General features: G+C 34.9%; 1 protein-coding gene and 1 long non-coding RNA gene across 10 annotated transcripts in view; one reads left to right on the top strand and one right to left on the bottom strand.

Annotated features, from left to right (window-relative positions):
• RBM46 (RNA binding motif protein 46) overlaps positions 1-25,152 on the top strand; it is a 43,908-nt gene that overhangs the window by 899 nt on the left and 17,857 nt on the right. For 3 of the 7 annotated variants that reach the window (XM_072975222.1, XM_072975243.1, XM_072975226.1), the window contains exons 2-4: positions 11,082-11,243; positions 12,141-12,608; positions 13,102-13,884. In XM_072975222.1, the coding sequence (XP_072831323.1) occupies positions 11,093-11,243; positions 12,141-12,608; positions 13,102-13,884 (1,402 nt within the window). In that variant the 5' untranslated portion in view covers positions 11,082-11,092. Of the gene's footprint in view, positions 1-1,972; positions 2,003-11,081; positions 11,244-12,140; positions 12,609-13,101; positions 13,885-25,152 lie in introns of those variants that run through there. The other 4 variants (XM_031670133.2, XM_072975231.1, XM_072975248.1 and 1 more) reach the window with 3 other exon arrangements.
• The window catches only part of LOC140700784 (uncharacterized), a 36,586-nt gene that overhangs the window by 10,197 nt on the left and 1,237 nt on the right, over positions 1-25,152 (bottom strand). For 2 of the 3 annotated variants that reach the window (XR_012079470.1, XR_012079467.1), the window contains exons 2-4: positions 24,668-24,750; positions 8,382-8,468; positions 3,508-3,618 (exon numbers count right to left, since the gene is read on the bottom strand). This is a non-coding gene — a long non-coding RNA (uncharacterized lncRNA). The remainder of the gene's footprint in view (positions 1-3,507; positions 3,619-8,381; positions 8,469-24,667; positions 24,751-25,152) is intronic. The other variant, XR_012079468.1, reaches the window with a different exon arrangement.

The raw sequence follows: 25,152 nt of genomic DNA, 5'->3' as shown, positions 1-25,152 counted from the left end.
GGAGCACACGCAATACTGCCGTTTTTGTTTCCTAGCACCAGGCGGTTTTAATTACTAATTTAAAAAATATTTTCTTTGGGGCAGTGGACGGACTACTGAACCTGGAGTCAGGAGACCTGGGATTTCATCCTGGCATCGGTATTAATTCTGAGATCCTTGTGAAGCTGCTTGATTTATTTGGGCACCAGCTCATATGTGAATTTAGTTTAGCTAAGATTGCTGTTTCTTTAATCTCGCTCTCTTTACATTCTGGATATTCTGTAGTCTTTATCGTATATGGCGATTTTAATATGGACCAGTATCACAGAGGGATCATCAGCAGGTGCTTTTTTAAGACTTGGCTTCTTTTACAAGTCTGTTTGCGTTTGAGGATGGCTATAGAATCATGAAGCAAGGTATCCTGCGTGTATAAGTAGACTAACATATAAATAATATTCGCGTGCTGATAGAATTTTGGTTATTTAAGTAATAGGAAGATATTTTCAAGAATCACTACAATGTGTAGTTGAGGAGTTGGACAGACTTCCACTTAGAGCCTTTCGAAATTAAAGCTCATCATGGGCTCATTAATGGTGGACTCCTTTCCAGGGTACACGTTTAAAACATTCTGTTTTAAAATTAGTTTGTTTGCAATTATTTGCTATTACAGACATAAAGATTATTAAATATTAGCAATGCCTTAGTTTCTGCTTAATCGCTAATTTTCATTTAAGAGAGTGGAGTATTGGACTTGAACATTATTGCCAAAGATTATAATACTTACCAACACTTGCTGTATAAAAGATATATTTTACTGAAATATAAGCATTACTGGATATATTAGGAGGTAAGAATTTTTACTAACAAGAATATGCCCAATTTAATGGACCGAAATTAGGTCTCATATTTTTAATGGTGTCACTTTTGTTATTAGGAAACTTAGACATGCTGGTTTAAGGAGGGTTTGTGACTACAAATCATGTAATTGGTGTAAAATCTGGACAGATTTGCGTATTAATGCTGGGTGTTGTTTCGCATTTTATTTTACTACCTGATGGTGAAGCAAGAAAATGAGGGAGGAAAATATGATCTTTGTGTTCAAATTGTGACAGATTTCAGATGACAGATTATAGAAGACCTTTCATAAACAGTAGCGGTGTGTAATTGTGTAGTGTTGTATTAGAGTTTTGGTTCTGTTGTGGATCGCTTTATCCTAAGTTCAAAGAGCACACTACATTGCTATATTCTAAGTGATATCTTAAAAATTTATTATTACAATTATTTTTAAAGTAGTTCAATTTTTAAGTCTTTTCTAAATTTAAATTTGCCTTCCACAGCATTACTACAGGTTATGAAACACCAAGTACTAAAGCTTTTTAAAACTATATCTTTAACTTCTAGGAATAAAAATGTCTCATTCTTTAACAAAAGTAATTAAAAATGAAATTCAGTTGATCCATCTATACCCTTTTATTTTGAAATAATGTTAGAATTACACATCCGTATACTTTTGATTAATCCTTCTCATTTTCCAGCCACGTTGCTGTAGTGCAGTCTGTTAACTGAAATGAATTGTTGCTAAAAAACCTCCACTGACCTGGCAAGCATAGTCTCAGTGTACCATACTCACTGACAACTGAGCAAGTTGGGAATGTAATGCCATGTAATTTAAGGATGCCTTGAAGATCTAAATGTGCTTTCTATAAATGTATTTTGATATCTTAAGAATTAATGTTTTTTCACCATTACATTCAGTTCTTAAAAATCATAGTAAAATTTATAAAGTGTTCCTTTTCACATCATAAATTTTTACAGTAATTCAGAAGATGAAGTTTCAATTTAAGTAGTTTGAACACAGCTGACACAAATTTCTTTAGATAAATGATTCTCATTTATATTTTGCTAAAATTGTGCTTATCATTTTTTCATTAATATATTTTCTGTTTTGAAAGGCAGTCAGAATCTGAAAATTTATATTTTTGTTAATCCTTCACATTAATGAAGATAGAGTTTGCATTTCAAGGTAAAGGCTTGATTCAGATTGCTGCTGGAGTGGGGAGGGTATAGCACATGCTTAGCATGCCCAAGGCCCTGGATTCAACCCCCAGTGCCTCCATTTAAAAAAGTATTAAATAAATAAACCTAATTAGCTCACACCCCCTGCCCCCCCCCAAAAAAAACCCCCAGATTGCTGCTGGAATGTCTATCCTGTGATTGACTATGCTATATTAGCCTTCTGTTTTATATCTTAGTGGTTTTTTTTTTCTTTTTTGTTTTAGTTTTCAAACTGAGATGGAAAGGAACCTTTAAAAGTCTAAAGTTTGGGAAAAAAGATTTTCAGTGAAAGCTAGAGATTATATGTGCTGCAACAACTTTCAATCTACCCTTCCTTTTTTTTTTTTTTTTGCTTGCATAAACCATGTATGCCATTCTCTTCCATTGGACCCTTCTTCTCTTACTGAGGTTCCCTGGGTCAGCAGGGTAAGGAAGAAAGTTTGTAAAACACTTAGGACTGTGACTCCACAGCTGAAAGTGGCAGAGAACTAATTGGGCCTGGAAGCTTCAGTTGGTATGTCAGCTTTGTCATAATGTGTAGGATGGCTCTGCTTTGGAATTTTGGTAACTCTCAAATTGATTCTGGAAATTTTGAGGTAAATATATTGTATGTCTGTTTTAGATTGGATTTGTACTTCTCTGGTTGAGGCTCTTGAATTCTGACTCTTTTAGAAATATATCTTGGGTAAATTAAATATAGTCTTAATGTTAGATATTTTTAAACTTTCTTAATTTTGAATTAGATAGTTGTATATGTGACTTTTGTTTTGGAGGCTTTAAGATAAGAACATATTCCTTTTTAAAGATAGGATGGGATTGGTGACTCTCTAGTGTATCTTATACTTCTGTAATTACAAGTTTTTATATTTTGATTGAGATTTCTTGAAATATACTAAATATAGCATATGTTTCTATTATTTCTCTAGTTAAAAGAGTCTTTAATGTGGGGACTGGCCTGTTATTTCAACATGAGACTCTAAATAATGTCCTTAAAAATATAACTTTAGAAACACGGATTAACCCAAAGTTTGTCATAAAGTAGTTGCAGGGGTGGGTTGGGTCTCAGAAATCAGCCATTTAGAGCAGGCTATGCATTACAGTTTTAACAACAACAAAAAAAAGTCCAGAACTTTTTTAGATAAAATGGAATCAGAAGCCATATTTATCTGTAGCTTTCATAGGCAGTAAGCTGCATGTGTAAGGTAGCATATTTAGTTCTAGAGTCTTTTTCCCTCATCCTTTTTCCTACAGGATGTTTTAAAAATGGAAACCTCACACTTTCCTATTCTCCACATTGTATCAACATGGTGCCTTCAGTGTAATGGGCCAGTATGATGTCCTGTGGGATGTTCAGGCCTCTAAGGTCCCTCTAGACTAAATGATGGAAGAGAGCCAGAGTTTATAAATCTGTGACAGTGTGAGCCCCATGTCTTTTCAGTTACTAGTTTTGTGACCTTAAGCAAATTTCTTTACCTTATTTACTCTTGATTTTCCTGTGTATAAAGTTGAAAGTGGTTTAAGGTCCAGTTGCAGTTCTAATATTTTCTTAATGTAAAGTCTTCAGGGATGGTATAATGGCAAAACCTAGAATAAAAATAATCTTAAATGGAAAAGGGTAGTTTATCATTTAGAATGTGTTTAATTTTAAAGGAATGATAGTAGAAAAATTGCTTTTATTTAAAGACAAGAGGCTGGTTAACTAATCTTTACCTCATAAATGATTCTGATTGTCAAAGAGTAACATTTCTTTTATTAGAATCTGTTAATAATACATTGATTTATTTATTGGATTTGTTGTCACATAAATGAAATATGTCCCTGAAGTAGTGTAAGGTACACAGTTAGCTGAATATACAGACTTAAGACTTTTCCTTTGATACGACTTCTTTCCTATTTCCTAGTTCTGCCATTTAATAAATAAATGAGACCAGTTAATTAGAAGAATCCAAAAACTATATAAAGAGAAATGAGACAATACCTGCCCTGATGAAATGAACATGGAAGGAGGAATTCAGGAAAAGCTGGAGTGCTTTTCACCTTTCTTAGAGATGGGCCATTACAATATAGCTTTATTATTATTATTTTAAAGTTTCTTTAGAATGTCACATATATCTATTCTACTAATGTGAATATATTTTTAAAATGAATTATCAGGACCCAAATTATGTTAATACGTGGATGTTGTATTTCATTGTTAAGGATGACAGGATGTTGACTCAATGTTGAATACTGTTACTATTCACTGATCAGACCCTGGCAGTTTTCAGTTGTTTTCTGATTATATATGGAAAGGTAGCTCTTAAATAAGCTTGCAAATATTAAAGTTGTATCTTGGAAGAAGGGGCTAAGTTAGGTCCTCTCACTGAAAGGGCACAAGTGGTAAGAGATCAGGGGGGAGAGGAGGAAGAAGTGGTGGGTTGAACCTAAAAAGGTGAAATTCAGTATGATTCTAAAATCATACTGATTTGTGGGGTTGTTTTTTTTTTGACAGTATGCTTAATTTGCACTGTCAATATCATGCAGCTGTGCAGAACACTGATGTCTTTCTCGGTACTGATGGGCTTTCCCATTTTGGCCATCATACTTTTAAAGGAAAAAGAGGATAGTGAGAGAACATGAAACAGTACCATATAAGAAGCAGTTAGCACACCATTTTCCAAATGGTTCTATAGAAAGTTAATAAAGGCACCAAGGAAAATTAGGGTATCATACTGAAATGTTTGGGAAACAATAAGTTAGACAAAGCTCTAAAAGGTTTATTTTAACTAAAACTTTTCATGGCCTTACGTATGTTGGTGTGCACTGTGGTATTCTTAAGAGGGAGGTATAGTGATTCTCGGATGTATTTAGGCATAGAACACATCTTTGAGGCCTATCTGTTAATAGCTCCTGGAATAATCATTTTAGAGACATCATTTTAGGAAATACTGGATTAAAGAAACTGGTAGTGTTTAGCCTGGAGAAGAGGAGAATCGTTTTTCAAATGCAGTTACATGAAAGAGACATGTTCAGTTTGACCAGAAAGATAAAATCAGGACCTACAGGTGAAAGTTACAAGGAAAGAGATTATAATCCACTAAAAGGAAAAACTTTCTTGAAGAGTTAACCAAAATAATGTTGCTCTTGAGGATAGTGAGTTTGTTGTAAGAATTCGAGAATAAGATGTGTGACTGCTTTGCAGCAGTGTTATAAAGAAGACGTAAACAGCAGGGGTGGTTGATTTAGGTGATTTTTAAGGTTTCTAATAAATTTGAAATTATTAGGGGTTTTCCAAAAAATTTTTGTTGATGACTTCTTTCCCTCTAAGTTTATACAGTGTTTTTTTAAATCATACTGTAGTTTTTCAAAGAAGGCATGAATAATTGATTAGTTCTTTTAACCTTTTTTTAAAAAAACTATTGTGAACAAAATCTGGATTTAGGTATTGGTGTTGTAGTTTCTAAGTTATATCATCTAAGGTAAATTATATCACTTTTTGGAGATTCAGATTATTAAGTATCTAACATGAGGTTAATGTAAAGCAGGGGTTTAGGAGTTCAATATTTAAGCATACAGGTCTCTAATTTGAATAACTGTTCAACCAATTTACAAGCACTATAACTATCTCTCTTAGTCTCAGTTTATTATTTTTAATTGGAAAAGAATACTTCTCTGACAGGGTAAGTACTAAATGAGATAATGTATATAAAGTGCCTGTCGTCATTCAGGGCATATAATGTACTAAATAAATGAATGTGGAAATAAACATAAAATGGAATTTCACTGATTAGGAAAGTAAAGGTGAGAGTGAAGTGACTTGTCAGAGGTCTCTTGACTGAGAACTAGCACTCAGATCTTCTCTCACCCAAGTCCATTATTTCAGTTAAATCATAATGTTCCTCCCTCCTTGTCTGATTCATTGCACATTAATCATATGTCAGGGAGTGCAGAGATTTAGAAATGAAAGACTAGACCCTTGTTAATGTCTGTCGGGGGTTGGGGAGGAGGAGGCAGAGGGAGTGACAGCCCAGCACCCTGAGGTGGGCTCTGTGATAGCTGTACAAACAAAGGAGCGCAGTACCTAGCTTAGCATCGAGAAGGGAGGCTCAGGGAGGGCTTGCGGGGGGAAATAACAGGAGTGGGACAGGCAAAGAATGTGAGGAAGGACTGTGGGAGCAGCCTGTGCAAAGGCTGGTATATGAGAACATGGCACATGTTTGAAATTGCAACTAGGTAAGTACTGTTGTTGACATATAGTAAGAAATGAAGTTGGAGAGGTAGGCTGGGCCAGATTATGAAAGGACCTTTATACCTTTTTCCCCCCCAAGAGTTTAGGTTTTATCTTTAAGGAATAGTGGGGAATCCCTGAAAGAGCATTATGCTCTTAATACACATAGCAGTAGCACATGCTCTCGATATTCCCAGAAAAGTGACAAGTCAAGGTCCCTTGACTCTTTATTCCTACTTACCAATGGTAACTACTTAAAAAGTTCCTTGTACATTTTCCCAAAATTTTTGTATGCCTTCATTTTTGTATTCACAAGCATCTGTGAATGTATACATATATTTCTTTAAACCAAACACACAATTGATAAATAGTAAATGTATTGTTCTCCAACTTACTGTCTGTCGTGATATTTCTTGAATATTTTTCCATATCTGCACACATAGATCTGTGATGTTCCTTATAATATTCCATTGTGTAGTTATACCATAATTTTTGAATCAGTCCTCTATTGGCAGACAACTAGACATTTTCTAAATTTTTAATTTTGCATATGATGTTGCAGTGAACATGCTTGTGCATTTATCTTTATATACTTGTGCAACTTTATCTGCAGGTTAGTTTCTTAGTAAATGAATTACTAAGGTTTGTACATTTTAGAATTTGATAAACATTACCAAATTTTCTCAAAAAGTCATTCTGACTTAATGCATACCTGCTAAAAGTGCATGAAATCATGTTAAGGTTTTTTCTGAATTTTCCGTTACATTCTTCATCCAACAAATAATTACTGAGTTCATGCTGCGCACCAAGCACTACGGTGGATAATAGGGAAAGTGTTCAAGGCAGGTGGCATCTCTGCTCTTATGCAACCCAGAGTTTAAACCACAGAAAATCTGCAGGCATTTTGTTTGGTCTGTATAGTTTTGGTTACTGTTTTTATAATTGAATTAATTTCCAGTTTTTAACCCTGCAGTATTCTGTTTTCAGGGAACCATGAACCTCTCGTAGCAATAATGCTCTCTAAAATGCAGGCTTAAAACATAGAAGGCTCCTAACTTGGTGATGTTAACTCTTCCCTGGATTGTAAGTCCTTTCAAGGCAGGATCTATGCTTGAACTCTGTACTACATTTTGGAAGGGATGTTAAAAGCCACATGGTCCAGCAGTGCACCCTTTTCTTGAATCTCTACAGCATGTCCAACCTGTGTTTGAATACTTCGGTTTGGCGGGAAGCTACCTTCTGTTCAGCCTTTCCAACTTTGTGCATTTTCCTCTGCTTAATAGAAAGTTACACTGAGGTGTACTCTGCCCCTGACACCCCCCACCCATGGTGGTAGTTCTACCCCTTAGGGTCATCAACATGATTTAAAATCCAGTTAAGTGACTCGGACTTAAAAAACATTCACTGAATGTGTAGAGAACCAAACTAAATTGAGACTTTGACTCACTAAGTTTTGGAATTGGGATTTGGATGAAATATACCCTGGGTTAAGTTTGAACATAATTTTCCACCAGGTTACATTAGTCATGCCGTTTTTATGCCTGTGAGTACTTGCACGTGTAAATGGAAATAACATTTATGTAGCTTTGATATGTAAATGTGGCTCCTTGACTCTCAAGTTTTAAAAATTGAGAGATTTCACATAAAAATCTGCAGACTTCTGGCTTCTCTTGAAAAATTGGAATGTTTAGCGTAACTGGGCAGACTGGGTTTCCTTATGGTGACAGTGTGCTAGAACTGAGCCACCACTGCCCTTTTCCAATGGCTTTCTACGTACACACAGTGCATAGCACTTCTCAGAGTCTTGTACTGGACCTTTTCTTTTCACACACTTAGCATTTCTTGCCATGACCTTGTAGGCATTTGAGTTGGTCATTTAGTGGATTTTCAAACTTAACACGTCCAAAATTGAACTCTGCTCTTAGCTTTAAAAAATCTGTCCTATCTCAGCCTTCCTCACCTCCCTGCTTCTCATTGCTCAGGGCAAAACTTTCGGGTTATCCTTGACTTCTCTGTTTATCTCCTATCCAGTCTGTCAGAAAATTCTCTTGGGTATACCTTCAAAATATTCTCATTTCAGAGACTGCTGCTTTTCTGCTCCACCTCAGGCTTTCTGGTCCACACCACCTTCATTTCTCACCTGAATTTTAGTCGTAATCTTCTAATTGGTCTCCCTGTCTCTGCCTTTGCTCTTCTACTGACATTGCAATACAGTAGCCAGAAGATCCTTTTAAAATGAAAGATTGTATTACTCTTGTAGTCAAAATCTACAGCCTCATTTTACTCAGAATAAAAGCGTAAGTCCTTGGTCACCTAACTTAGCAGGTGTGTGCAGTGTGGCAGCTTGTTACCTCGCTGACTTCATCTCCTGTCCTCCTCCCGGCTTCGCCGTACTGGTTCCCTTCTGTACCTTACCCGTGCCGTGCACCCTTCTGTCTTTGGGCCTCCATCCTCATCTTCCCATTCGTGTGCAGTGCTCTTCCCAGGTAACTGCGATGGCTAGGTTCCTTAGTTCTTTGCTCAAATGTTACCTTCTCAGTGAGGCCTATGCTGGTTATCTGTTTAAAATTGTACCCTGTTTTCTGCAAACCTCTTCCCCACCCATGTACTCCATCTCGGCTCTTTTTCCTCCTACATCTTTTAACATATTATTTACGTATTACTTTTATTATCGTTTATTTCCTCCACTGGGGTAAGCTATGCAAGGGAGGAATTTTGGTCTTTTGCTTACTGATGTGTCTCAAACATAAGGAATAATGCCTGGCATACAGTTGATGCTTATTAAACATTCATTGAATAAATGAATTTGAGTTTGCAGTCCCTGGTCAACAGTTTGTCTTTCTTATTGTTCTATTAATCAATTGGTTATACAACAGTATTATTTTATTATAAGTTAATATTAATTATATATTTTTACTATGTTAATTAGATAGTAAATGCATTTATAGTGCTTATATGAAAAATACTACTTTGAGCCTTTTATACTTAATCCTGATAATAACCCTGTGAGGTAGAAACTGTACCCACTTTTTAGAGATAAACTGAGGCCAAACTTGCCCACAGTCACAGCTAGTAAGGGCGAGGAACCAGGGTTCACATTTAAGCAGTTGTTTGGGTACCTGAGTTCGCTCTTAATTATGACACCATGCTGTTCTTTTTATTTTAAGGAAATTAGCCTTTTACTATGTGTATTGCAGATCTATTTTCCTTGCTTATAATTTTGTCTTAGTTTTGTGGTATTTTTTGCCTTCCAAAATAGCTAATACATATATAGTAAAAATGAGTAATATTTTTCTTTGAGGCTTTAAAAATTTTTTTTAGAAGAGCCTTCTTGATTCTAAGATAAAAAAATAAATTTACTCACTTTTCCCATTAGTTTTTATTTGTAGGAGAAGCTTAATATAGTCAGATGCATATTTTATATCCCCTTGACAATATTGTGGAGATTTTGTTTGACGGGCACAAGGCTAAAACCTGAACAGTGGTTAGGATCCTAGTATAGTTGATCCTCTGATCCGCCATTCTGTATCTGCAGATTCAACCAATCTTGGATTGAAAACATTTGGGAAAAAAAATTTCCAGGAAGTTCCCAAAACTTAAATTTGCCACATGCTGGAAACTATGTAGCATTTGCATTGTATTTACTGCTATTTACATAGCATTTACCTTGTATTAGGTATTATATGTGATCTGCAAATGATTTAAAGTACATGGGGAGATGTGCATAGGTTATATGCTAATACTGTGCTATTTTATATGAGACTTGTGCATGCACAGGAGTCTGGGACCAGTCCCCTGTGGATGCTGAGTAATGAGGAGTGATTGTACTAATTCAAGTAAGAAATAATTATCTGAGAACAGGCTGTGGGGATAGACAGGAAAAAAATTGATTTCAAGAAATATTTAGAAGAGCAAATAAGCAGGTCTTTGTGACTGGTTAGCTGTGAATCAAAGGAGGGACTCAGGGTTAAGTCCAAGTTTCTGGATGTGACAGTTTGAAGGAGAGGGAGTATGTATGCTGTGGTGCCATTTATTGATTGGATGAGCTAACGGAGATAAGATAAAACAGGAAGGAACAGATTTGAAAGATAAAATGACATTCAGTTTTGGATATGTTGAATTTGAGATGCCTATTGAAAATCTCATTCTCAGTGCTTGTTAGGCAGACTTAGTAGGCAGTTTGAGTGATGATTCAGCTTAATAAATGACTCATAGCTTATTAAAGAACTCTGGACTGCTGAATTTAAGGAAATGAGGCAGATGGCAGGTGGAAACTCTATGGGGGCGTGAGCCACTTTCTCCTGCCTTGTTTTCTTCAGAATTACATCACTGAATGCAATAGGATAGCTTGGGAGGACCTTTAAGACTGTAAAAAGATGGTGCTGTGTGTATGCTGCGGATCTGTTTGTAGCTGTATTCATCGTCACTCAAAGTTCAGGTATTTTAAAGCTAGGAGGGACTTTCAAGGTCACCTGATTTTGGCGATGGCAGTTTGTCGTTTCTGAACACTTTGTTACTCCTGCTGCTTGCTGTTTTTCTTCTCTCCCTTACACTAACTTCTGTTTTCCCACTTTCATTTTTATTGTTCCTTTTCCCTTTTCACTTTTGCCCCCCCCCCCCGCCCCATTCTCGTAGCTTAGGCCTTCTAAAGGTACTGCTTAATTCATCAGAGATATTAAAAGAGATTTCCAGCTTCCACTGTAGAGAACTTTGGGGGCAGGGCTGCAGTGATCACCAAATGCTGCAGCCACAGCTATGCTTGGTTTTCTGCAACTCACAGAACTGCTTCATGGATTCTGGTGCTCCATGTCATGAACACAGCTTTTAAACTTTGCTTTAGGAACTGCAACCATGAATGAAGAAAACATAGAGGGAACAAATGGATGCAGTAAAGTCCGAACTGGTACTCAGAATGAAGCGGCATTACTTGCTTTGATGGAAAAGACTGGTTACAACATGGTTCAAGAAAATGGGCAGAGGAAATTTGGTGGTCCTCCTCCAGGTGTGGATTTGTTTATGTTCAAAAAAATTGAATCTTTAATGTGGCCATTTACATTAGGTATATATATTTCCACAACTATCCCCAAAAATAGCTCTTTCCTTGTAACCACTTTCAGACCGTAGCAATCATTTTTACTGTTATGAGGGAAATGAGGTATAGCCATGTCTTTCCTTTACATATTTCCAACTCTGCTCTTGGTTTAAGAAGCGGTTGAGAAAGAAGTCAGGATGGGGCCAGTGGGGAAAGGGCACTCTGGCTATTAAAGGGGAGGTCATTTGGGGAAGAATTTGAAAGAGCAGTGAGTAGAGGAGTGGTGTTTTTACTAGATGCAAACCAGATGCAAACAGGTTATAATGTTTCGCCTTTGTACCAAAAGCCAGTGCAATTTCTTCACTCAAAATCTTCCAGTTAACTTTCCATAAGACTTAATACACAGTCTTGGCCTCTGGCTACATCCATGGCCACATTGCCTGTCATTTCACTCCTCCCTCAAGTGTGCATTTCCCGTAGACACCAACATGCTCTGTGTTGTTCTAATACACAAAACACTTGCTTTTTCTTTTTATTTCCAATGTATTCTCAAGGCTCATTTCCCTTCATTCAGGCCTCTGCTTAAACCTCACGTGCTTAGAGATTTACCTGACTACCAAAAGTATCAACCCTTCTGTGGCCTTATGTTTCTTCATAGTGCCCATTGTTCATTGTCTCCTTTCTCTGTTGAAGATGAGCTTCATGAGGGAAAGGGATTCTATTTTGTTCACTGTTGTATGTTTACTGTTGTATCCTCAACACTTATAATAGTGCGTGGCACGTAGAAGGCTCACAGTAAATTAGGGGAATGGATGATTGAATAGTGAACATAAATATCTTATTAGAATTTGTTTTTTTTGTCTTCAGGTTGGGAAGGTCCGCCTCCACCTAGAGGCTGTGAAGTTTTTGTAGGAAAAATACCTCGTGATATGTATGAAGATGAGTTAGTTCCTGTATTTGAAAGAGCTGGGAAGATATATGAATTTCGACTTATGATGGAATTTAGTGGTGAAAATCGAGGTTATGCTTTTGTGATGTATACTACGAAAGAAGAAGCCCAGTTAGCCATCAGAATTCTTAATAATTATGAGATTCGACCAGGGAAGTTTATTGGTGTGTGTGTAAGCTTGGATAACTGCAGATTATTCATTGGAGCTATTCCAAAGGAAAAGAAGAAGGAAGAAATTTTGGATGAAATGAAGAAAGTTACAGAAGGAGTTGTAGATGTCATCGTTTATCCAAGTGCAACTGATAAAACCAAAAATCGGGGTTTTGCATTTGTTGAATATGAATCTCACAGAGCTGCTGCTATGGCTAGGAGAAAGCTAATTCCAGGTAAACGTATCCTTTAAAGGTTATGTTTCCATGTTCACCTTACTATACATGCGGAAAAATGACAGTACCCAGTACCTCATAGATCAATATTATGAAAATATGTAGTACCCTTAAAGAGGAATAAAGATTAAGGAAGTAAAATAAATCAAATGATTCTAAAAGACATGAAGTAGTTTCTATAAAATGAGTGATTATTTATAATACTTTACTCGTTTACTTTCCTGGATGTATACACTTTTACTGAGCTGTTAATTGTTGTTTGATGACAGTCCAAAGGACAGTACCTGATTTTTCTAATAAAGGTCTTCCTCTTGACTCTTAAAATTCTGGCTGGGTTCACCTTAGAAAAAATTTTTGTGTAAGTAGGAGAGTGAATGCTTAACCACAAATATAGTTGATATGTATTTGAGCCTATGCCTTTTTTGGAGAAACAGTTTTAGTTAATTTTGACTTTGTTTTAATTGTCTTCAGATTAATTTCTTCTTCTTTACAGGCACCTTCCAGCTCTGGGGCCATACTATCCAGGTGGACTGGGCTGACCCAGAGAAAGAGGTTGATGAGGAAACCATGCAGAGAGTTAAGGTTCTCTATGTACGAAATTTAATGATCTCAACTACAGAGGAAACAATTAAAGCCGAATTCAATAAATTCAAACCTGGTGCAGTTGAACGAGTAAAGAAACTTAGAGATTATGCTTTTGTTCACTTTTTCAACCGAGATGATGCCGTGTCTGCTATGTCTGTTATGAATGGAAAATGCATTGATGGAGCAAGTATTGAGGTAACACTGGCAAAACCAGTAAATAAAGAAAACACTTGGAGACAGCATCTTAATGGTCAGATTAGCCCCAATTCTGAAAACCTGATTGTGTTTGCTAACAAAGAAGAGAGCTACCCAAAAACTCTAGGCAAGCCACTAACTCTCCCAGCTCGTCTCAATGGCCAGCATAGCCCAAGCCCCACTGAAATTGAAAGATGCGCTTACCCATTTTATCCTGGAACAAAGCTTACTCCAATTAGTATGTATTCTTTAAAATCTAATCATTTCAATTCTGCAGTAATGCATTTGGATTATTACTGCAACAAAAATAATTGGGCACCACCAGAATATTATTTATATTCAACAACAAGTCAAGATGGGAAAGTACTCTTGGTGTATAAAATTGTCATTCCTGCTATTGCAAATGGATCCCAGAGTTACTTCATGCCAGACAAACTCTGCACTACGTTAGAAGATGCAAAGGAACTGGCGGCCCAGTTTACATTACTTCATTTGGGTAAGTTTAAAAATATTTTAAATAATATTGTAGAATATGAAATTAGGAAATACTGTAGGTTATTTATACATTTATTTCTTTTGAACTCAACATTAGTGGTGAGTATTTAACATGAATTTTACCTCAATTTTAGGAATTTGTGGAAAATTTTGTTGAGACTGTTCTTCTGTGTAATCTTCCTGTATCTAGCTTTTTAAACATTATTTACTTGGTGTGGGGGAAACATTTGGATTTGGTTGACTTTGGAATTCACAATCCTGTTTCATCAATTTATTGTTTTCATAATGACTGATCCTCATTTGCAATAATAATTTCTATATAAGTTATGGGATTTTTTTTCTTAAACCAGTTTATAAAGTGTTCCTGCATATTTGATGAAGTCTACACAATAATATATTTTTGAAGGCAGGGATAGGGATTTGGTGAAATCAGAGGCATTTCAGATGGGTCATGTGTAGACGTAGCCTTATGCTCACCAATCTGGAAATTTGTCATTACTGCTCATGAAAGACAAAAAACATCATTAAGAGATGTTTATGAGCATTCTCGTTAATGTCATGCTTTAAAAAAAGTTTCTCTAAAGCATTTGAGGGCTAATTAAGAAAGCTTTGGGCCACATGCTAACTAAATATTTGGCATTGTGAAGGAAGAGAATGTCTCTCTGACATTTTCCTGCTGCCTATTGTTTTACTGTTATGTTGGCCTCTCCCCTTACCCCTTCCCACTCCTGCCCCACACCAGTTTATCTCACTTTTTTAATGCAGCTGTAGATTTCCGTTGGTTATTACTTTGTGCCCAAAATAATATTAGAAGAATAATGCCCTCTTGAAAATAACAATAGAAAGGAAAATTCTCCTACGAAGGATTATAATTGTTTCTTGATTATAATTGTCAAACTTGTAGCTTAAAATTGGTTTGTTGTATAGTTTCAGGATCTTACTACTGACACTTATATCTACTTAAAATTGATATTCTCAGTTGTTAAGAAAAGGTAATCCAAAAGGAAAAACATTGGTAAAGGGAGACTAGTTTTTATACATTGTATAGACTTCTTCCCATCATGGCCACTCCCTTGGTATTATGCATATCTTAAGGAGATTCTGATTTGGACCTGGCATCAGAATTTTAGGGCTGAAGGGAGGGCTTTCTGCAAGAAGCTTTTCAGCAGTGTCCTCAGTTATTAGTTTGGAAATATTTGGGAATTTCACAATCATCTAAGTTAGTAAATTCTTAGGTATGATTTCCATTAATAAACAAAATAGAAGCCTTCCATTTTCTTTTAATAAAGGCAGTCCAAGTTAAAGATAAAATTAGGTGGATAGCAAGTGATACACATTAAGGTTCTTAGAGAAGAATGGATCAAATTACTCTTTTGGAGTAGAATATTATGTATTCAGTTGCTGAGCAAGATACTTGTGTGTGATCTAACTTGGTGATGCTGAAACATTTTATTTCTATCTACTCGTTCCCTTACAAATTTAACTTAAATTTTCAAGATTCTTAAAACAGTCTTTCTAGTTTATTTTATGTCACATTTTCTGTTTAGACATGGTTAACCATCTACTTTTAATTCCATTATTAAGATGTTTTTTAGGACCATAGTTAACTCCTACTCACCTATAGTTCTGAAAGAAAAGCCATTTACAGTTCCTTTATTCCTAACTTCATTATCTTCATTAGGGATACAGTTAGCTTCAATAAAGGAAATTCTAAGGGTGCACAGGCAGTTTGCTTTAGTCATCTATTTCAGATTTTATTAACATTACATCACAACTGCTAATAATAAGAAATTGAACAATTTGTGTTTTATATATTTTTTCAGTTTTAATTCACCATCAGAGACAAGAGCTAAGATCTAAATATAAGCCAAAAATTTCAATGACTAGGGCTGGTAAACACAAGGCCTAAGACCTTGTCTGCAGACGGTAACACAAAAATCCTTATTGTGATTGACTAGAAATATGAGTGAAGTTTGAGTTAGGAGGCAACTGAGGAGGAAGAGAAAAAATTTAGGGCAGTGAGAGAATCAGAGATCAGGGGTCTGGGACGCTGTGATAAGAAAACAAAAATACAACGTTCAGAAATCATGAAAATAGCAGGAACTGTAGACAGCCAAGAGGTTACATATTGCCACACGGCAGGTTAAGAGTAGACCAAAACCTGTGGCAGTGTTTTGGCTTGCTTTCTCCTTCTGTTAATTTTGGATCCTCTGGGCTTCAAAGAGCTGATGCCTTTTTAGGTACAGTTCCTTTTAGATAAAGGTTGCAGGGTTTCTTTGGGTGGCTCCGGGTTGAGATGAGTTGGTGGTAGTGGTGTGTTCTTAGAGGGGAAGAGGTGCTGTGTCATTGATATCCTGCATGTTTCAAGCATTGGATTTTTCTGAGATCTTGAGAGGTTGTTACTGGTTCCTTGAGGTCCTCATATGGAATTCATAAAGTATTAAATCATCTTTTGGCTCTATTTTCTTGAAGAGTTTGCATCTGGTTTTCTAGATAGTGAATTTAACTACTACTCTAAGGTGTTTTCTTTGGGTATAGTGAGTTTTTTTTTTTTTAAATTTGCTTTGACACCCTTCTGTTACCCTCTCAGTTTTGATGCTATTTCGAGCATTACTATTAAGTCTTACCTTGATGATCTTTGACTATTACATGTAACAGAAATAGTCATTTACCTTTTTATTTCAGAGCTCTTTAAGAATGTGTCTTTACTATTCACATTGTTTTGTCATTACTATGCCCATTTTTCAAGTTTGAGGGAAAAATTAGACTTTATTTAGTTAAATGAGTATCATTGGTGTTGAGGAAAATAGAATTTTTTTCAAGGGCTAGCGGGCATCTATATTATATAAGTACTAAAAATCAGAGTACCTCTGGTCACCATGTAGGGCTCTTACCAGAATCCTAAGTGTACTTGATGTGTAGTAGTGTACAGCACCTTGAAATCAAATTTAAAATATTTAGGGTTTTTATTTTTTTGGTCCATTTATAGTGAGCTCTGCTTTAAGCAAAATATTTTAAGAAAAGCTGATTGCTGGGGTTAATGCCAAAAATTGAACCCTCATTTTTTTTTTTAACTTTAAATATAGACCTTCGTAATATCAGAAAACAACCTCCCTAACCGCACTGGAAACTCATCACCTAGCCAACAGGATAAGAAATTGTGTATCGCCTTGCTGTATTAGGAACCTGTAATAAGTGGGATCTCAGTGGGTTTGATGGGTAGAATGTAGACGTAGGGGCTAGGAGACGTACTATACTAAATATTTGATGTGTGGAAACATCTTGGGTCATTCAATATCACATTTTTTAAAATAAGCCTTTTCTGTTTCATAATTTTGTATCTGTTTAATAACGGATCAGACTGTCGGTGTGAGTAATCCTACCTTCCCTAAAACTTAGCCTCTGTATTGAATTGGAGCCTTCCAGTATTGCCACTCTTTCCGCTGGAAGATTCTTCGCTGTCTAAGAGTGGAGTGAGCAAATCAAGAAGATAAAGGAAAGTCCAGGAGAATACTTACTGGGAGGAGGGAGGTAGCCTTAGTGTGTGTTGATAATTCACCTTGTTAAATGATTTATTAACAAACAATTGTAGGCGAGGCATTTCTTTTCTCATTTCTGTGTTTTTTTTTAATACTGATGCAAGTGGTAGTTTTTAGTTTAATGACCACCTAAAACTTTTTAAACAGGGGGAAAGATTCTCTGTCACAAACCAGCTTGTGCCACTGAATTGATTTCATCTGACTTTTTTGCTGTTGTTTTAGCCATAACTGATGAAATTTAATTAAAGAACAAATCTTTTTTGAATGCCTCTCATTATGTTCATTGTCCTTTCCTAAGCAATCTGAAGCTAAAGATAAATAAAACATTGTTTTGGCTCTTAAGGAGTCTCAGTCTACTGAAGAAGGCAGACCCACAAACTCTATGCATAGCTTCTTTTGAGAGTATAGAAGTGCACCCTCCCACTTCATCTGAGTTGCGAACCTTGAGGTGAGATTATGGGCAGAGAGGGGCACAACATGAGCAAATACCTATTAGAAGAACAGCATGGTGGTGGCCTAATGGCAGACAGTTCTGGATAGTGTTCGCTTTGGTGATTTCAGTCAGATTTTCAGGATTAGAAATTTGAAAGATGTGGACTTTAGTTAATTGAAATTTCATCAGTCCTGCTTTTTTAAAACTTTGCAAATATATGTATATTTTTAATACAACTTGCTGACTGTGCTTGCTTGGCCTCTGAGCAAGTACTTTTTTTCTAGATGAACCCAGTCTGATTTTTGTGAACCATTTTATGTGCGAATATTCATCTTTTTAATATCGTCTGTACTTTCTTTATTTCAATATTCATTTTGTAGCTAACTTGTGTGTTGCTTCTTATATTTGACTTTGTAATGACATACATACCTCATCAGAATCTTTAATGTTTTTCTGGTCATTTTGTGCTAAAATATTAAGTATACTTGTATTCTAAGCATGATAGCCATTATATTTGCTATCCCTTTAATATCATTTAAATATTAGGGAACTAAGTTTTGTTTTCTGTTACCCCTTGTAACTTGGTTGAAAGTTATGAAATAGACATAGCAGAATGAAGATGTACTGTTCTGAGAAGTTTAAATCTGAAAAATAATTGGTGCTTTTTTTCTTATGAGCTAGCATTATTTCCAGATTGATGGGCAGAAACGCAAAAATAAAATGCTGCTTTTAAAAAATTGCCAATAAATTGCTTTGAAACAGAAACTTTCTCTAAATTTTTTTTAATTTAAGGAATAGGTTTGAGACACTTAAACTAAATACAATATAATGATTACATTATAATTAAAGTTTTAAATTATACATAATTAGAAGAAAAATATTTTTAGAAAGTTACGCTTTTCTTTCTAATTTTCTAACTTTCATATTTTTCCAAACATTTTAAAAAACAAAAATAATTTGCTGAATTTGCTTTAATTCATCTAGTTGAGTAGGACAAGCATGAACAATTTATACATTAATTTGTTTTCATATGACCATCCAGTAGGATGAAAATTCCATTAACTCAACTCTGTCTTTGAACCTCTGAGAGGGCACAGTTCATGAAAATGTATTTCCGTTACTTTTCTGAAAGATCATCATCTGGTATTACTCATAATTCTTAATCTTACTAACATTTGTATTAATGGACTGTAATTATTGTGGATAATATTGTGGGTAATATTACTACTACTACAGTGAGAGAAGCAGCTTAATAGAGTAATGAGTAATCAAGTAAAAGTAAAAGAACCTGTAGTCTCAGCTGCCCACAAACTATAACCTCAGAATAGCAAATGGATCATTTAGTCTTTGTGGACCTCAATGCATTCATCTCTAAAATATCAGGGTTTTACTGGGTGAGCTCCAGGGGCACTTTTGTCCCCCAAATTTACGGTTTTGTTTAAAATAAAAAATATCTATGAAGCACCAAAATAGTAGTTTTTTTTTTTCACATGTACCAAGATATTTGAATTCAAATAGTTTAAAATCAAAGAGCTGCTTTTGCAGGAATTAATTCTTTTCTCGATTTAACCTTCCTTCCTTTATACAATTCAAAGTCTTATATCTGCTTCACAGCAGAACAACTGGATAAGAAAAATGAGAGGGTCAGTTACCTATTTCATTTTCGTCATGACAAATAATTGCTTTTTTATTTCCTTCCCTGAATTTGTCATTGATTATAATCAAAACCAAGATTTTATTTAAAAAACAAGCTAATTACTTAACAGTTTGGAAATTAGTTTTCTCTTTGTAACAGAGAATCTAGGAAAATAATGTATATTAAAACATACCATGTGACCAGTATTTGTTCGATAGGTAAGTTGTTAATAATTAGTTATCTGATTTCATTTACTTTAGACATTTATTTAGTCATGCTTGACCCTTTATTCTATAATTTCTTGGTATCTTTGGCTAATACATTCCTAAAATACTTGTTCTAGTATACTGGTTTTAATAGTAGCTATTGCTTTTTAATTTATAAATTTAATGTCATTTTTATTTAATATTTTAAAAAATCATGTTTATACATTCTTTCCTCTTGTATCAAAGACCACAGTAAATTTGCATATGTGTTGCATTCTTAGATGTCAGAAGCAATTCATAATTTTGCCACATGGTGTCACCTAAATATATATTTTAATGTGGCTTTAAAAGGAATTTCAATGTTATATTGATTTTCCTCTCCTCTAAGGCTTACTTACTTTGGGCCGTTTAGAGTCAGGGAAGTCTGTATAAGAACTTGTACTTAGTCTTAAGCCTGTCATGCCTTTATTTCTGCTCCCTATTTAATGTTTAGTACACAGTAGTTGCTTATGCTATACAATGAATGGGCTAGTGAATGGAGACAGATGTTTTAGAAAAATGGTTTTACTGTGATGGATTCATTCAAGTGATCATCTGCGCTTTTAACCACTTTAAGATTGTTCAGTGTCAGCTGCTTCCAGATCTTTTGGTTAAGATTAAATATATTATCTACTCTTATTAGTTAATTTCAAATCTGGCATCTATCTAGAGCAATTCAGCCTCTATCCTAGAGTAATAGATACATCCCCTATCGAAGATAGGTAAGTGCGTTACCTCTAAGAAGAGTACACTTCCCTCTGGAGATTCGAAACAAAAGAAAACAAAATAAAGAACTCTAATTTCCCCAATAAATTAGAAGCTCTAAATCACCAAAATGTTGACAACAACTTGGATTTTCTTGCTTCTTAAATTTGTAATATTTGGTTAAAGGTATATTAGTGACATGTGGACCATTACTTATAGCAAGTGATATTTGAGTTATAAAAATGGCCTCTCTGTGGATTTTTATATATATAATAATTCATATTTTAAGAAAATTATTTATTTGGCTTACTGTGTACCTTCCTGCATTGATTTTAGTAAATATAATCTTATATACTACACTGATAATGATTTCTACTGTAATTGTATTTATAACTTTAGGTTAAAAAGCATATAGGAATGCAATCATTAGAGAACATCAGTCTGTTGTAATTGTGTTGTCTGATAATTTGGTCTGAAACCCCTCATTTCTTTTGTGTTTAAACAGTATAGCTTGATTCTTATACACAAATTAATCAAGAATAAACAAAATTGAATAAATAAAAATTATAAACTAGGATGTACAACTCCAGCTTCTTTTATATAATAGTTAGCTATGTTCACTTAACTTCACTTTTTTTTTGCACATTTTGATTTCCTTTGTTATATTTTCTAAGGATGCTGTTATTAGAGATACTTGATTTTTTACTCTTTTTTTTTTAATGCTGTTTTGTAGACGGGTTGTTGTAAGACTATGAGCTCATAAAATTAATTTTTTCTTGTTGCCTTTATTTCAGCATACGTGTTCCAGTCTGCTTGTTTACTGGCCAGGTAGAGGGTAAACAGATTAGCAGCATATCTGCCATATGTGTGTATGGTTTTTTTTCTTCCACTACTATGTTGATTTTAGGTCCAAAGGTGACCAAATATGTAGTTATAAATTTATGAAAGTGCAAGTTTCCTCCACTATCCAAAGTGGAGCGTTCCTGTGAAACCTTTAGTAAGCCAAACTGGCATAAAGCAAAGAAGCAATTACCTTAGGACACATCTTGCTAACAGATACAATAAAGCAAGGTAAAGCACAGATGCTCAGAGACACAGTTCAAAGCTGTGATGATTTGATGCTAAGCCATGAGTGTATTTCTTGGGGAAGGAGCTTGGTGGCGCCAGTCTGGATGTTTGGGCTGCATAGTGCCTCTGTAATGAAATTACTGCAAAACAAATGTTGAATACTGTTTTTGCTTTTTGCCTCTTTTTGTAGAAGGGAAAATCCTATTCGGATTTCTTTTACTTAGTAGAAACAGGTAGTAATATAGGTCCTTTAGAAAAGTGAAGTGGCATAAAGAAAACTGGAAAAGTGGGGAATAGCTGTGTTGTAATTTGGGGCACAGAATTTGTAAGGTTCTAAGTGAGCCATTATGAGTCTTTGGAAAGCAGGTTTAAGATTGTTATTCTGCACTATAAAGTTACAGTTATTTACCAAGAACCAAATAATTCAAGCAGAGAAATGTTTATTAATTTAAATGTCTCATTTGTGTGAATTACGTGTCCCCATATGTTTCCTTGAGAAATCACAAATCAAGTTTCTTTGAGTGGTCAAGAATCCTTTGAGGGATTCCTAGATGTGAAGTTTAGATATGTCGAGCATGGATGTAATGATACCAGAGCTCTGGGAAGTTACTTCTTCTCTCACAAGAACTAGAGGGAAAGGGGAGATACTGAGCAAAAATAGGATTACTTGCCCTATGAAAGCACTCCCTTAGCTTCTGAAGGGGATTGATAAATATGATGAGATAGCTGTGTTTGTTTTCCTTTATTTCTTAATTTTTTTTCCTGTGATTTGCTGACATAAGGTTTTTAAGTTCTTGTGTTGAAATGCATCTGGGCTGTCTGTGATCTCTTCTCTTTTTGCAATCACCTTTTTCTCATTTTTGCATCAGTGTTTTTTTAAACCTCTCTTATTCGGACTTTGAAAAATCTCTGCACCTTTATTTATTTACTTTTATTTATTGTGGTTTATGCTATGGGCAGGGAGCTGCCAACTTAGTAAACCTGACTTGGGGAGGGGGATTAAGAGGCTTTCTTCACGACACGTCTAAGGCCTTGGTGAGGAGATTGATGTCAGGCGTGCTTTAATTTAAATTGGTAAATAAGGGAATTATTTCATTGCCTTAAGATTTTATGTGAAATTTTAGGCAATAATGATTTTTATTTTCAGTTCTTTCAATCTGATGTTCTATTTTGAAAGTTTTCACATGACAAGAAAATTTTCTATAATCAACTCACAAATATTTATATTTAGATAGGAGGTATGAATAAATTGAAACTAATCCAAACACAGTCGTCATATGTATTTATCCTTGAATGTTCTTTAAATATGTACTTCATTAATTCAGGGAACTTACATACATTCTAAAGCCCTATTATAAAACCCAACTTAGGAGAAAGGTGGAAAGATGTTTGACTTCCCCTCAGCTCAGTTTTTTAATGGGGAGAGATGGCATTGTCTCATATTGATGGAGCAGGCTGACCTAAGTAGAATATTAACCTTCCCTTTATCGTGTCTGTATCGTTTTACTGGTGATGGATGGGTTGGTTATCCACTTTCATCCTTCATCTCATGAAAGATACGAGGTGGCCTATTTAAAAATAATTAAAATACAAAAGAATTTAATGGAAGGAATTGAAGCAATGGGAAATTATGAGTAGGAAAATAAATCCAAGCAAAACTAAATATATTGTTTAGGGATGAATGAATATATGGTAAAACTATAAAGAACAGCAAGAGAATGATCAACACTTTAAAATTAGGATCATGATTACTTTAAGGGCTAGAAGGAGAAATTGAAAGGATGCAGGAGAGACTTCTAAGGTATTGATAATTTTCTATTTCTAAACCTGGGTGGTGAGTGTATGTTTTTATTTTTAAAATTATGTTATACATTCTTCTCTTTGTATATCGTGGTTTTATAATTAAATAAATAAGATGGCAAAGAATGAAAGCCGACCAACCAGGAGTAAAAACCTAATTATTTTGTCAAAACCAGAATAAGAGTCATTCTACTCCAGAGATTGTCAAATTACCACACAGTTGACCCTGGAACAACACAGGTTTGAATTGTGCAGTTCTGCTTATACACAGGTGTTTTTCTTAGTAAATGCTGCAGTACCACAGGATCCCAGGTTGGGTGCATCTGTGGATGTGGAGGGCCGACTGTAAGTTATGTGTGGGTTTTCTACTGTGTAGAGGCTCAGCGCTCCGACCTCTGTTTTGTTTAAGGGTTAACTGTAATTCAAGACAAAAATTAGAGTTATGTAGTATCCAGACCAAATAATTTTATTTTGCTCAGACTATATCTGGAATGTTTGGTTTTGGGAACCAGTATTTAATTAAACCTGGACAACTAGGGAGAACTTGGAAACTGTGCGATAAGGACAATGAACAGCTGAAGTATTTGGGTCTGTTTAGTCTGTAAATATTAATATAATATTTACAAGGGGAATATGATTGCTGTCTTCAAATGTTTGAAGAGCTGGCGTATGGAAGGGAGACTTCAATATGAAGCTCCAGGGGTTGGAATTAAGTCTAATAGAGGAAAGTTTCAGACAGGGAGATTATAATTTGATATAACCCAGAACCATGTGAGCTTTTAAACTACTGAAAGCTTTTTATCCCTCAGTTATGAAAGGAAAAAAAAAAAACCTTAAATTTTTTAGCATGTATTTTAAACCTGTTTTTTAAAATTGTGTTCAGGTATAATTGCCTTACAGTATTTTACTAGTTTCAAGTACACAACATAGTAATTTGATATTTTTATAGTTTATTCTCCATACTAAATTGTTATAAAATATTGATGTATTCCTTGTGCTGTACATTACATTTCTTTTAACTTAGTTATTTTATACCTAGTAGTTTTTGCCTCTTAAATCTGTTTATATTGTTAAATAAATGTATGGAAGATGGCAAGATTCCTTACTAGATTATTGTGGATCAGAATTATCTTCCTTAACACCACTTACTATTTTGATGCCTTCTGAAAAATTTGTCCTTTTGCAAGCTTTGATTTAAGAAAGTTTATGTTTAGAATCCTTATTCTTCTCATACGAATAGTTGTTTATTATTCACTCCTTTTTTAGGCTTTTCTGTTTTCATTTTCAGTTTATTGGCTGGCAGCTGGCTGGTTGTTAATCCTTATTAATGTGTGTGTGTTCATGAAACAAATACTTACTGAATACTGTGCTTTGTCTAGAGTCCTGAGGATCACTGTAGTGAGTGAGACACAGTTGATGCCTTCATAGAATGTTCATTCCACTGAGGGGGGAAATTGTTCAGTTACAATTCTGATAAACACTCTAAATTATGGGGTGTTAGGAGAAAGTATAATTGGATGACCTGACCTGATCTGAGATGAAAGGGTCAGGAAAAAGTACATGGCATTTTAGAGAGAATTTCAGTAAAAGGAAATTCAGTACTTTAAATTTAGTTCAGCATATAGGCAACATAGAATGAAAGAAGATAGCATTCTGAGCTAGATTTCGTGAATTCATATCCCAGCTTCATTACTTATTGGAAGAGTTGTTTAACCTGTCTGTACTTCAATTTCCTCATCTGTAAAGTGGAAATATTAACAGTACTTACCTCATAGGGTAATTTTATTAAATGGCTTAATTTTGTATATTAAAATACGCCATGTACATATTGAAGAATAATACT

This window comes from Vicugna pacos, chromosome 2 (genome assembly GCF_048564905.1).
Source record: "Vicugna pacos chromosome 2, VicPac4, whole genome shotgun sequence".
Taxonomy (NCBI): domain Eukaryota; kingdom Metazoa; phylum Chordata; class Mammalia; order Artiodactyla; family Camelidae; genus Vicugna; species Vicugna pacos.
This window is presented reverse-complemented; position numbering and strand designations above follow the sequence as displayed.